Source organism: Leucoraja erinacea, chromosome 33 (assembly GCF_028641065.1).
Source record: "Leucoraja erinacea ecotype New England chromosome 33, Leri_hhj_1, whole genome shotgun sequence".
NCBI classification, from domain to species: domain Eukaryota; kingdom Metazoa; phylum Chordata; class Chondrichthyes; order Rajiformes; family Rajidae; genus Leucoraja; species Leucoraja erinaceus.
Genome location: NC_073409.1, coordinates 13,738,179 through 13,752,500, shown reverse-complemented (window position 1 = coordinate 13,752,500; position 14,322 = coordinate 13,738,179). Strand labels below are relative to the sequence as shown.

Sequence of the window (14,322 nt, the reverse complement as noted above, 5' to 3'; positions counted from 1 at the left end):
AAGGAAAAGTATCAACCAGGAAGGTAGGTGGGGGGGGGAGGGAAAGATAGTGGGAAGTGCTGGTTTAAATATTGAGCCAGGGAATCTGCTGAACTTTGGCACACGTTAATCTAATATCGTAGCCCACTTGACTGGCAATGGCAACACATTAGTGAGAGCACAGTCATGTGATGTTTACTCAAGTGAGGCACGGACAAGAGGCTCATTAATCTGCAATGTGCGAGGCAAGCAGGCGGCATGTGACTCGGTGTTGTTGACGACAGGCCTGTGTTCCGTGGCCTGGGAGAGAAATCAAATCTCCGCAGTTCCACATTCCAGGCAGCCCCCCCCCCCCACCACCCCGTGACTTATTTCACGCCAAAGGTGTGATCCACTTCGGAGAAAGGCCGAGCCATAAGAGTCGGGGAAGGGGCGACTGAAAGAGGCCCTCTCCACAACATTCCGTACTTTCCAAACCATCCAACCAAAAAAAACTGCAGCAGGCGACTGGGAAAAATGTCGCCAACTACCCCCCGAATTAAAATAGTGGAATCTCGCAGCCTGTCCTGAGGAAATCTAGCCAGAGTCTCGGGCCATCTGCAGTGCAAGCCCGTGGAATCATAACTAGAGTCAACTGGGCCCAGTGCCCAGCCAAGGGGAATGGAATGGGCCGAGGCTCAAACAAGAATTCAGATTCGCAACACACACCAACAAGAAACTAATTCACTTATAGACTCAGTCTGAAGAAGGGTCTCGACCTGAAACGTCACCCATTCCTTCTCTCCAGAGATGCTGCCTGTCCCGCTGAGTTACACCAGCATTGTGTGTCTATCTTCGGTTATCTGCAGTTCCTTCCTATAGGAAATTAACTTCATTCAGGTGGCACAATCAGAGTTGCCACCTTACTGCGCCCGAGACCTGGGTTTGACTGTGGGTGCTGTCTATACAGCGTTTGTATGTTCTCCCTGTGACAACTTGCTCTGGATTCCTCCCACACTCCAAAGACGTGCGGGTTTGTAGGTTAACTGGCCTGGGTTAAAAAAATTGTAAACTGTCCCAAGCGTATAGGATAGTGCTAGAGTATGGGGTGATCGCTGGTCGGAGCAGACTCAGTGGGCCCAAGGTCCCGTCTCCATGCTGTATCTCTAGAGTCTAACACGTGGACCAAATAACTCAAGCACAACTGTAGCAAACAAGATAAAAAGCACTCTACAACAGATTTCAGTCTCGGTTTTGTACAGTGTCGCGGTAGTTTATCTTCTGGGCCAATGCGTGATCTAACTGGCCCAGGGACATTCGCTAGTCCAGAGTAGTCCCTTCTACAGAGATATATATTGTTAGTTATACAGAGCAGAAACTGGCCCTTCGGCCCACCAAATCCACGCCAACCAGTGATCACCCGTATTCTAGCCCTACCCTAGGCACTGGGGGCAATTTGCAATTGCTCCAAAGCTAATTAACTTACAAACCTGTACATCTTTGGAGAGTGGGGGGGAAACTTGGGATCCTGGAGAAAACCCACACAGGTCACGGGGAGAACGTACAAACTCCGTACAGACAGCACCCGCAGTCTCTGGCGCTGTAAGGCAGCAACTCTACCGCTGCGCGCCACTGTGCCGAGCAGTTGCTGCTCTGTATCCGACTCGGGTTACAGGCATCTGGCTTCACTTTGCGAACAGCTCCCCGCAAGCGAAAAGCCTCTGATGTTTTGCCACCCACTTTAACTGTTTCTCGTTGAGTAGCCGCGTGTTGGGAGGGTGTTAACCCGCAGGGGGGTTTCCCGTCAGATGGGGAACAGGCTCCAAGTTACCAACGGCAACCGAGGCACCGACAACCGCGGGGAGTACGCACGCCTCGGACACGGCTCCTCCTCACGCAGTGAGCAGGCCCGGGTCACCCTTCCACAGTTGCCCTGCAGGCAGCAGGAATCAAAGACCAACCTCCGCGGCATTGCTTTGAAAGCAATAGACAGCGGCTCAGTTACTGTACTGATGACCAGAAGCCTGTTCCACCAGGAAAGCTGGGAATTTAAGCTGCTGTAATTAAATGCATCTGGAATAGAAAGCTGCCATCCGCAACCGGCAGCAGGAAACTGCTGAGTTGTTCCAGGAAAAGCTGTCAGGTTCACTAACGTCCACCACGGGAGGGAAGCTGCCAGCCTCACCCCGCGCCCACATCTCCTCCGTCCTGGGGCAATCAGCATTCACGCCCCTATAGAAATGAGGGAACATCCCCCAGGTACAGGCGAGGGAGGTGACAACAGCACAAAAAGCACATCCTTCACTTACACTTCATCAGCTTGATCAACACCAAAGGATCACAGTGTAGGTTTCCAGATGCCATGGGGCTTTATACTGATGTGCAAGGCCACCAACAAGGTGAGCTTCAGAGCTGTAAAGCACAGAAACAGGACCTTCAGCCCACCTCGCCCATGATGCCCCATCTACGCTAGTCCCAGTTGTCCACATTTGGCCCATATCTCATCCATTTTCCCCCATCAAGTACACATTTGCTAATCACCCCAAATACAATATGAACAATGTCTAGGTTTATATATTATATACAAACTTCAATGTACCTTAACACTTGAATGGGTGTAGGAAGGAACTACAAAGTACTGCTGGTGTATACAGATGAGAGACACAAGTACTGGAGTAACTCAGCAGGACAGGCAGCATCTCTGGAGAAACAGGATGGATGACAGATGACCAAGGAAGGGTGGAGCCCACAATGGCCCATTGTTGGCTGGTGAAGAGTTGATAACAAAGGGATACAAGGATGCAAACTACTATGAACTAGTGGAATGTTTACTGGAGAAGTGATGAAGTCTCATGAAATAATTGACCAAGCTGCTGGTCACCCCGCCTACAAATAAGTTTGAAAGGAGCATCTTATAAGGAAAGGGACAAAAAGCACAATAAAGGTCCAAGGAGGGAATTCTAGAGCTCGAGACACAGTGACTGAGGGTAGAGATGATAAGACTGAATGATGTTAATAACATATTTCTTATATTATTAACATAATTCAGCCAACCTGTTTGTTTAATTAAAAGTAACTTGTTCAGAGATCCACACAGGGAGTAATCGGGGAGTCAGATTTGGAGAGATTGCATAATATAATGACTGATGTCTACGATTTTTTTGTCCCCTGAATGCCCGGGCAGCAACGATTTCTCCTTATCCAGTTCTGGATGGCACTCAGTGTTGAGATGAGAGCAAGGCATGGTCCCAAGAGGCAGAGGAATTAAAATGTCTTCAGTAGTTAAACCCCAGTGTCGAGTGTACGATGAGCTATTTATTTTAAGCCAACCAGCACAAAACAATGGGCCAAACGGCCTCCATCTGTGTCCTAAATATGCCCCCTCCCCCTCCCCCCCGCCTCCCATTTCTACAACTAGCCAGCAATGCATCTCGGGAATAGATAGGATGAAAGCCGAGGGAACAATGCCGGCTTGATTGGAAGGTCAATGAGGATCAGCGAACCTTTGAACCGCAAGGCGACAAAGAAACAGAAATCCATCCGTTAGTTCCAGCAGAAAAATCACACCGAGAATCTCTCTGGTTAAAGATTAAATCTGTGGAGTTACACAACGCACAGGAGAACGACATGTCCAGACTGTTTATGTCTGCAAGGCTGGTAAGTTATCAGCTGCAGAAATCACAGTGCCCTCCATAATGTTTGGGACAAAGACCCATCATTTATTTATTTGCCTCTGTACTCCACAATTTGAGATTTGTAATAGAGAAAAAAAAAAATTCATATGTGGTTAAAGTGCACATTGTCAGATTTTAATAAAGGCCATTTTTATACATTTTGGTTTCACCATGTAGAAATTACAGCTATACATAGACATATAGTCCCCACATTTCAGGGCACCATAATGTTTGGGACACAGCAATGTCATGTAAATGAAAATAGACAAGTTTAGTATTATGTTGCATATCCTTTGCAAGCAATGACTGCTTGAAATCTGCGATTCATGGACATCACCGGTTGCTGGGTGTCTTCTCTGGTCTTCAGCGGACAGTGGTCATTGACAAACCCACACCCGACTCCTGAAGATTGTCACAGTATGTCACGTTGTCACTTGATGATGGAAAGACAGGAGGAAAGACTAGGCGCTGAGAGATCTCTTATACCTGCATTGAGGCAATTAAACACACCTGAGCAATTACAAACACCTGTGAAGCCACGTGTCCCAAACATTGTGGTGCCCTGAAATGGAGGGGGACTATGTATAAACACAGCTGGAATTTCTACATGGCAAAACCAGAATGTATTAAAACCTGATAATGTGCACTTTAACCACATGTGATTTTTTTTTTCTATTCCAAATCTCAAATTGTGGAGTACAGAGACAAATGGATAAATGATGGGTCTTCGTCCCAACATTATGGAGGGCACTGTACATTTCTTTAACAAAAATAAACCTCATTAGCAAGTTTCAGAAACAAATTCGAGTCTCTATTGCTCAGTAACGCAGGCAGAGTCACACACGTACCTCGGCCCTGCTTACGAGAGAGAGCATTAACTGACCCAGAGACACACACAAATGGCCCAGAGCTCTACAAATATTTTTGAAAGCAAATTACATTCACAAAGCTTGGCCTTGGAGAGGGGAGGGGAGGGGAGGAACAAATACCCACCGCCACAAAATACCTTTTCCCAGCACAGCTGCCGCACATTTTAAAAAGATTATCTTACACGGCGCTCAGCTGGTTACAACTGGGAATGTGTGTTACAAAAGCAGATTATGTGAAAAGCCCGAGGCTTTTGCCCGTTTCACACAAGCAAAAGTCGTGGATGGCAGGAGACAGAGTGGGGGAAAAGGAGAGGAATTCCAAAAAGCATCATGCATCCACAAATTAGCAAGTGTCGGTGGAGGGAAGGGGGTGTAAAAACCCCAACCCTGCCCCCCCCCCCCCCCCCACTTCTCAAGCACGGAGGCATTTTACACAGTCTCGTCTGAAGGCCCCGCAACCAGAAACAGATGCGAGGTATTTTAATCCCGACAACCAGGTTCTAAGGGCAAGGACTTAAATTCTCTCAAATCAACGGCTTCACTGGAGAGAATTTAAGGTGGGCCTCGATCGTCCCACCCGCTTGTCGTTAGCATCAGAGCAAGGACAAAGCCCTCCCTAAAGGCCTGACTAAGTGGATTGGCATGATTAATGCTGGGACGTTGCACAGAGACCACCAGAGACAGCCTCTGGGGGGGGGTTGAGGGGGGGAAGGGAGTGACCGTGTTATACACCACCTCCCTTCAGCATTCAAAGCTGCTCTTTGAAAGACAATACCCTCACACCCCATCCACTCTGCAATGGGCGGTCAGGCGGACAGCCTCGGCAGAGGTGCCCCCGTGATTGCAGCCCAGCGATCGTTTATCAGACAGGCTGATTGAATGGCTGGCTAGTTAATGACAGCCCGACAATCTCATTCAGGCAGATTCGAGGAAGCGATTACCTCTAAAATGGGGGTCACAGGCCTAACTCATTTGCTTTAATTGAATCCCAATATCTCCCTCCAGCTGCTGTGACCTGTAACCTGGCCTCTAAACCACGCTTTTAAAAAAAGGCTAATCAAACCACGACTTTATTCTACAACCTCCTACACATCTCGCTGCAACAGGGGAAAGAAACCTTTAAAACGCATTAAGAGCTCTCGAGAAAGGGCTGGAAATATCGATTCCATATCTTCAATATCAGAGACAGTTGATCAATTCATACACGGGGCAGAAGGGCAAGACAGAACACATTTGTCACGAGGCTTTCAACTCTGCCGACATGGCTGTCTCTCTGTACTTGTGTAAATCTCTGAAGCTTAATGGATAATGTTATTTTTAATACTGAAAACGGTTCCTTTTCCTACCTCCACCCTGTTGGAGACAGACACAGAAGTCCCTGCAATGCCAAATGGCTCCAAATTCACACAACATCCACATGCTGGTAATTGGACCAGCTCGACGGTAACTTAACCCAATTATTTTCAGTTGCGACTCGCATCAAAACACAACATTGCCGGAGCCAATCGTGCAGCCACGGCATGAAAGGATGGTGAACGGGGAACTCCTTCACACAGCCCGGCTGGTTTAGCCTTGCACAAATTGCTGGGTCTTTAAAGCAGTGCCAGTGGTGAAATCAGCTTCAGACTTGCCATCTGATCTGGCGTTCTCAAATTCAGTGCCCCACAGCGTGCCATTGATTGCAAATGCAAATCTACCCCATTATTACCCTTCAATGTGGAGACCACAGCAGCAATCACGTTGACAGTCTCACTGAAATGGTTTTCGTTTTGTTTCAAAGACACAAAATGGAAGCAGGCCCTTCGGCCCACCATGTCCATGCTGTCCATTCGTTCACTAGTTCGATGTTACTCCACGTTTGCGTCCACGTACTACAAAGTAGGGGCAATTTTTACAGAGGCCAATTAACCGACAAACCTGGACGTCTGTGGGGGTTGTGAGGAAGCTGGAGCACCTGGAGGAAATCTATAGGGAGAACGTGCGAATGCCGCACAGAGAGCGGCCAAAATTGGGGATCGAACCCGGGTCTCCGACGCTGTGAGGCAGCAGCTCTAGCAGCTTCGTTACCAAGTTGCCTTGAAAGTGACAAAACGCTAATTTTCCTCCAAGATCATATAAAGGTGCACAGGTCAAGAATGTAACATTTCACTGGTTTGCAATTCTCCCTCAAGAGTTATTGGGACCAATGTAAACATAAAGCCTCATCATTGCTCAATGACGTTGCCGAAATATTAGAGCCCTCCAGGTCTAGGGTCATCTTCAGACAGATAAATGGACGATCGGTTTGGAGTACAGGAATTTAAGTCATTTTCCACTCCAGGAAGAGGGGATGCCCTGCGACTAATTTCAGGGAACATTGCCTTAAATTCCTGTGAGCAGAGGCAACTGGGAAGCTAAACTTGCCACCTTCTGCAGATGTACAAAATGTGCCCATGAGCTGAAGTTGTACTTAATTGCTTTGGATGTTTAAGAAGGAACTGCAGATGCTGGAAAAACTAAGGTAGACAAAAAGGCTGGAGAAACTCAGCGGGTGAGGCAGCATCTATGGAGCGGAGGAAATAGGCAACGTTTCGGGCTGGCCCGAAACGTTGCCTATTTCCTTCGCTCCACAGATGCTGGCTCGCCCGCTGAGTTTCTCCAGCCATTTTTGGCTACTTTGGGATGTTTATGGGTTAGGGCCTGTACTTTCCCCACCACTATATTGTGCACTGTAAAGGGCCAGTCCCACTTACGCAATTTTTTTCGGCGACTGCCGGCACCCGTCATAGTCGCAGTAGGTCACCCAAAATTTTTGAACATGTTGAAAATCCAGCATCGACCAGAAAAAAGGTACGACTCTTTGGGAGACTATCCACGGCCGTAGAGGAGTCACCCCGCGACATGTCTCCATTCTCCGGGGAGTCAGTACAAACTCCGTACAGACAGCACCCGTAGTCAGGGTCAAACCCGGGTCTCTGGCGCTGTAAGGCAGCAACTCTACCGCTGCGCAAGTCCAAGCACACGGCCGGCCACAAAACACTTTCAAGAGGGAACTAGATGGGGCTCTTAAAGATGGCGGAGTCAGGGGATATGGGGAGAAGGCAGGAACGGGGTACTGATTGGGGATGATCAGCCATGATCACATTGAATGGCGGTGCTGGCTCGAAGGGCCAAATGGCCCACTACCTGCACCTATTGTCTACTGTTCCATCGCTTCACCTGTCAACAGGTAAATGAATGGAAGGCGTGACTGAGTAACGCTCGGCAATGAGCTTCACCAACATCACCACTGGCCAATTCCTTAAAGACCATCTTTGCGAAACATTACTTTACTAAGCACCACCATCCTTTCAACAAGGCGACTGCAACGTTCACTCGTACTTAGTGCTAAGTAATAAGAAGGTGTACACACTGTGAGAGGCAGATTGGGAACTCCACGTACCCCGATGATCGAGTTTAGCTCCGTCATAGTCACTTGCTTGGCACGCTCAACGGCTTGAGCTACTTGCTGCTGGTGCTGGGAGACGGGGAGAGGATGACACTTTAATCACCAGCCGTCAACTTAAATCTGCAACTCTGCATTCAGAGAATTCCATCACAACCAGAAAAACGTTTCAACAATCGCTTTCAATTCGAAGATAACATTGCAGCCCAGGGCACAGGCAAGGGGCCTAACTTGGTGGTCAGGATGTGTTAGGCCCGAAGACCCTATTTCCATGCTGCATAGCTCTTAGAACTGATAAGCCTTTATTATTCTTCAAACGGCAGAAGTAGTATCACAAGATCTGACCACAACTGAAATGACTAGGCAATACAGCATGGAAACAAGTCTTTCAGTCCACACCGACCAGCGATCACCCGTACACTAGCGATATCCTACACATCAGTGAGAATTGTTTTTTTTTTTTACAAACAATAGCCAATTAGCCTCCAAACCTGTGCGTCTTTGGAATCTGGGAGGAAACCAGAGCACCCAGAGAAAACCCACATGGTCACAGGGAGAAGATACAAACTCCACACAGAGAGCGCCCGTAGTCAGGATCGAACCCGGGTCTCTGGCGCTGTAAGGCAGCAACTCTACTGCTGCAACACTGTGCTGCTGCCCGCAACCTATATTTACATTTCTCAGTAGGTACGCTGGGTGTCAAATCCACATGTATTCCCCAGCAACAAGCAGTGAGGGCTGGAGGGAGAGGTGGCACTGGATCAAGGCCACTAGTTCTGGACATGAACAAGGTAACCAACACAACTCCAGACCCGCCACATGCCCCACTGGAGGATGGAGCATCAGAGCTCACCATCTCTGACAAGGGGATGGACAACACTGCAGCATGAACTAGAGAACAGGGGTTTAAAGATCGAGGGGAAAGATTTAAACAAGATCCAAGAGGCCGTAGCCTCAGAATAAATTGATGTAACTTTAGAAAGGAGTTGAGGAGGAAATTCTTTAGTCAGAAAGTGATGAATCTGTGAAATTCATTTCCACAGCAAGCTGAGGAGGCCAAGTCAATGGATATTTTGAGGCAGAGAACGACAGGGTCTTGATTAGTTGGGGTGTCAGGGGTTATGAGGAAAGGCAGGAGATCGGAGTTGAGGGAACGATAGATCAGCCATGATTAAATGGTGGAGTAGACTGGATGGGTTGAATGGCCTAATTTAGCTCCTATAACATGAAGAAGCAGGTTTGTCCATGTGGAACAAGCTGTCAGAGGGGGGTAGAGATGGCATGATTATAATGTTTAAAGGACATTTGGGCAGGTACATGGATAGGAAAGATGTAGAGGGGTTTGAGAATGTAACTGGGGTGAACATAGATGGGCATCAATGGCTGGAATGGGCAAGTTGGACTACAAGGCCTCTTCATGTGTGTCTAAACAGAGGCAGGCCTCACAGCTCACCAATCCACCCACCATGGGAGCAGCACCTACCCAGTGCTGACATTGGGCGATGTAGGGTTACATGAAGAAGCCTCCACCCCCCACGGCACAGCAGTCAATGGCCCTCACTTGTCGAGCTCATCTTCTGTTTCAAAGAGCTACACAGCATGAAAAGAGGCCCTTCGTTCCAACTCTCCGATGCCGATCAAGAAGCCTATCTATACCCATCCTATTTGCATTTTCATACCCCTCTAAACCGTTCCTACCTCCCAAACATTGTAATTGGATCCACCTCCTCCCTTCTGACAGCTTGTTCCATATACCTCCACTCTGTGTTAAAACCATGCCTCTCTGATCTCCTCCAAGTCTTTCCCCTCCCACATCACACCAATGCCCTTCGAGTTTAGACTGCGATAAGACTATCCACGCCCCTCATAATGCGATCTCAATCATGGACGAGTAATTGTCCCTTCAGGAAATCCTCGAGCCCTTCCCAAACCCTAGTTCTTCTCTAAACATTCATTGCCCTGGCACCATCCTCAACACCACTGCCAATATCCTTTGTTGATCTCCGACCTCCACAGTACACAGGCAAGATGTTGCCCAGTGTAGATGGCCAGCTCAAACAGCTACGGTACAGTACAAAATGGAGCGAGCAGGGACACTTACCTCTTGTGAAAGAAAAGGCATGATCTGTGCCAAGATGGTGTTTAATCTTTTCGCAATCTCCATCTGAATAGGGAGGAGAACAAAAGGAATAGGTTGATTAGTATTTGAGAACAGTCTCTTCACACAAGATTGAAGATGAAGCATAAAGTCTTGTGCAGACAACAAATGGAATTGAGATCAGAGAAGGGGCAGCACAGAGGTAGCGTTCAATCCTGACCATGGGTGCTGTCTGTATGGAGTTTGTCTGTTCTCCCTCTGTCCAAGTGGGCTTTCTCAGGGTGCTCTGGTCTACTCCCACACTCATACAGGTTTGTAAGTTAATTTGGCTTCGGTAAAATTGTAAGCTCTCCCTAGGGTGTAGGATAGTGCTAGTGTACGGGGTGACCGCTGGTCGGCTCAGCTAGGTAGGCCGAAAAGCCTGTTTCCACACTGAATCTCTAAAGTCTAAACTAACAAACACCTGATTAATGCTTGCACAGTATGTATTTTATGGATAGGGAAAGCGATTACAATAAATGATCTCCCAGGACAATGGCAACAGTCAGGTAGAAGGGCCTTCTGGAAGGAAGGAATACAAGCCTATCCGTGTTCACCAGGCTTTCTTGCCCTACTTCTCCCCCGGCTGTCACCCCCCTCCACACCACCATCAGTCTGAAGAAGCGTCAAGACCTAAAATGGCACCTATCCATGTTCTCCAGAGATGCTGCCTGTCCTGCTGAGTTACTCCAGCGCTCTATTTTTTTTTTTTCAAAACAAGATGAATTAGGTTCTCCAGGGCATGCCCAGTGTAACAAAGGTCGCAGACCTTTATATCATGTGCTGGCAGATAAGAGTTGGTCTTGGCATCGCTTTCAGCCCCGATATCATGGGCCCAAGGGCCTGCTCATGTATGGTGCTATGTTCCATGTTCCATGTTCCCAAAAGGGAACTGAATCCCAAGACTGGGAAGAGATGAGGGAATTCGAGACTGGGAACCAAATACTAATTTGTTCAATTAAGGAACCGTATGAAGGGGTTGTAGAGGGGGAAAGAAAAAAAACAAAAAAACACATTAACTAGGCACTGAAAAACCTCCTGGGTATAGTCCCAAATGCTCCACAAGTCAAAGGATCCTGTCTTCTGGTTACAGTTCCGTTTGATTAAACATGCAATTCTCCAAGCTGTCCAATTAGCGGCACACATTGTCATGTAAGCAAATTGCAGGGCACATAATAAAGAGGCCATGTTATAAACCTTTATGGGGGGGGGGGGGGGGGGGGGGGGGGGAGAGGACGACCAACCTCATCCGGATCACGGCACGCACCAGCCTACAAACACATCAGTCTTGACAATCAGCAACTATTGCAACACACTGTTCTTAAGAGCACCAGCAATCTTGCAGGCTCCTGTACACAGGAAGGCATAAGTAATACGTCAATTTACTTCAAAAGGCCTACACCTGAACACTTCAGCTCATGGGGGCATCTATTAAAATTTCATTACAACATGATTGCCAAGTCACCTGCTTCCTTGCCTCTCGTCACAAACCTACATGCAATCTTTTCGTGGCAAACAGCTGTGAGAATAGACTCTGCTCCACCCACAACCCCGCAAGCAGCACTGTGTGGACACACCAGCGACATGAAGGGTCTCGATCGGAAACGTCACCCATTCCTTCTCTCGAGACATGCTGCCTGTCCCATAGACATAGAAAATAGGCGCAAGCCAATCGGCCCTTCGAGCCCGCATCCGCCATTCAATTGTGGATGATCATGGCTGATCATCCACAATCAGTACCCCATACCGGGGCCAAGCTAACTGGTCTATAATTCTGTTTTCTCTCTCCCTCCTTTCTTAAAAAGTGGGATAACATTTGCTATCCTCCAATCCACAGGAACCGATCTAGAATATATAGAACATTGGAAAATGAGCACCAATACGTCCACGATTTCTAGAGCCACCTCCTTGAGTACCCGGGGATGCAGACCATCAGGCCCTGGGGATTTATCAGCCTTCAGTCCCATCAGCGTTACTGAAGTTGGAGATGCTGACAAAGACCTCCAACTTCAGATGTTGTAAATTCCACAGCACAGCGGCCAGAACTCCCATGACCTGGGTTCAATCCTGGCCCTGTATAAAGTTTGTACGGTACATGCTCCCTGTGTATACGGGCTGTATAGTGCAAGATAAAGTCCAATGCAGTCTGATTAAAGATGTCTCTTAAATGTTCTTTCTCATTTCTGCCTCTCCCACCTCAATTGGCAGCATGCTCCAGGTACACAGTAATGTAGAAGAATATTCCTCCCTCACTCTATACCTATGACCTCTAGTCTTTGGCATTTCCACTGTCTCAATGCCTCTCATCATTTACACACATCTATCGGGTCACCCCTCAGCCTCCGAAGTACCAGCAAGAACAATGCAAGTCCATCCAACCTCTCCTTGTAGCTGATATTCCCCATTAAACATTTACAGGCAAAGACTTGCTTCTATATTTCCCCATGATCTCAGGGCAGTGAAGGTTCTACAGTAACAGAGCACCAGGTCCAGACATTGATGATTTGTAGGAATACCAGCAACTATATGCACGTAGCAAGCCCCCAAAAACACAGCAACGTGATAGCAATTAGATGCATCTTTTTTGGGTCAAATCTATTTGGAGGCCATTGGCTTAGGATGAGAGGGTGATAAGATTTAAAGGGAACCTCAGGGTCATGATTTCCACACACAGGGTGTATGGAAGAGGTTCCCAGAAGGATGATGGAGGCAGGCTCCACAATAGCGTTTAAAAGACATCAGGTCTGGTACATGGGGAGGGGGAAAGGTTTAGGAAGGATATAGTGTAGACATCAAGCATTGGGTGGTGTGGGCAGGCAGGCAGGCGTATCTACAATGCAGCAACCAAACAGGGATATAATCCATGGCACTGGAGTGACCATGAATTCATAAAACATTGAATTCTGAATTCCGCTCCAATCTTGACTGATCTATCTTTCTCTCAACCCCATTCTCCTGCCTTCTCCCCATAACCCTCGACATCCTTACTAATCAAGAATCCATCAATCTCCGCCTTAAAAATATCCATTAACTTGACCTCCATGGCCCACCTGTGGCAATTAATTCCACAAATTCACCAGCTTCTGACTAAAGAAATTCCTCTTCATCTCCTTTCTAAACGTACACCATTTTATTGAGGCTGTGCCCTCTGGCCCACAGACACTCCCACTAATGGAAACAGCACACACTTCAGCTACTTGAGCTCAGAAATATCTCAAATCCACAACCTACTAATTCACCGACAAGCGTGCTAACAAAAAATGCACAGCTGACTCACACTGTGTCGGAAAGACTAAAGTCTAACCCTGGAATATCTGAATATGTTTGGGATACAAAGGATAAAAATGAGCCAATCTGTCCATTGTGGAGGTTCCCAGATATCAGGCCGAGATAGAGGTATTATCCAAACTAGTGTGAACGGGTGATCAATGGACAGCATGGACTCGATGGGCTGAATGGACCCACTTCCAAGCGGTATCACTAAACACAAGAAATTGTAGATGCTGGAATCAGAAACCAAAACCAACTGCTGGAGAGTGAGGTGGGGATAAAAGTTCAAGTTCAAGAGAGTTTATTGTCATGTGTCCCTGATGGAGATATCCTTGCTTTGCTTCAGCACAACAGAACATAGTAGGCATGAATACAGAACAGATCAGTGTGTCCATATACCATTATATAAATATATACACACATGAATAAATAAACCGATAAAGTGCAAATACACAGATTAATGGACCAGGGTGCGATCTCCTCATCTCAGTGCTAATTGGTCACCCCTCAATACTGAGACTGGTCATTGCAGCCCGTTTAAGCCTCCCAATCCATTGGTAACTGGATCCTGATATCTAACCCATCAAACCCCTTGGAAACTCAAGAAGCCAGACACTGCAGATGCTGGAACCTGGAGCAACCAAAAACAAACTGCTGGAGGAACTCAGCAGGTCAGGCAGCATCTGTGGAGGGGGAAGGAATTGATGATGTGCCTTTCAGTGATATCCTTCCATCAGGTCCAGCTCGCCGTCGTCAGTAAAGCGATGGACCATTTTTGGCCTGGTGTTATTTTCATCTCCCTTACAATTACCACGACTGCATAAGAAGTAGGAACAAGCCAAATTCTACAAACGTCACAATGTAAAAATAAGTCCAATGGCTGCAACATGCTTTGAAACACCCTAGAATTGAGGGACCTGCACTAGGGAAATGCACGCGCTTCCTCCACTGAATATCCTGTGTCCTAAATAGAGTCACACAGCATGGAAA

The 14,322-nt window shown here is 47.4% G+C and overlaps 1 protein-coding gene across 17 annotated transcripts in view; it reads right to left on the bottom strand.

The window, feature by feature from the left end:
• The window catches only part of tle3a (TLE family member 3, transcriptional corepressor a), a 66,335-nt gene that overhangs the window by 32,248 nt on the left and 19,765 nt on the right, over positions 1-14,322 (bottom strand). For 11 of the 17 annotated variants that reach the window (XM_055661403.1, XM_055661413.1, XM_055661412.1 and 8 more), the window contains exons 5-6: positions 10,027-10,089; positions 7,893-7,997 (exon numbers count right to left, since the gene is read on the bottom strand). In XM_055661403.1, coding sequence (XP_055517378.1) covers positions 7,893-7,997; positions 10,027-10,089 — 168 coding nt within the window. The remainder of the gene's footprint in view (positions 1-7,892; positions 7,998-10,026; positions 10,090-14,322) is intronic. The other 6 variants (XM_055661416.1, XM_055661411.1, XM_055661405.1 and 3 more) reach the window with 1 other exon arrangement.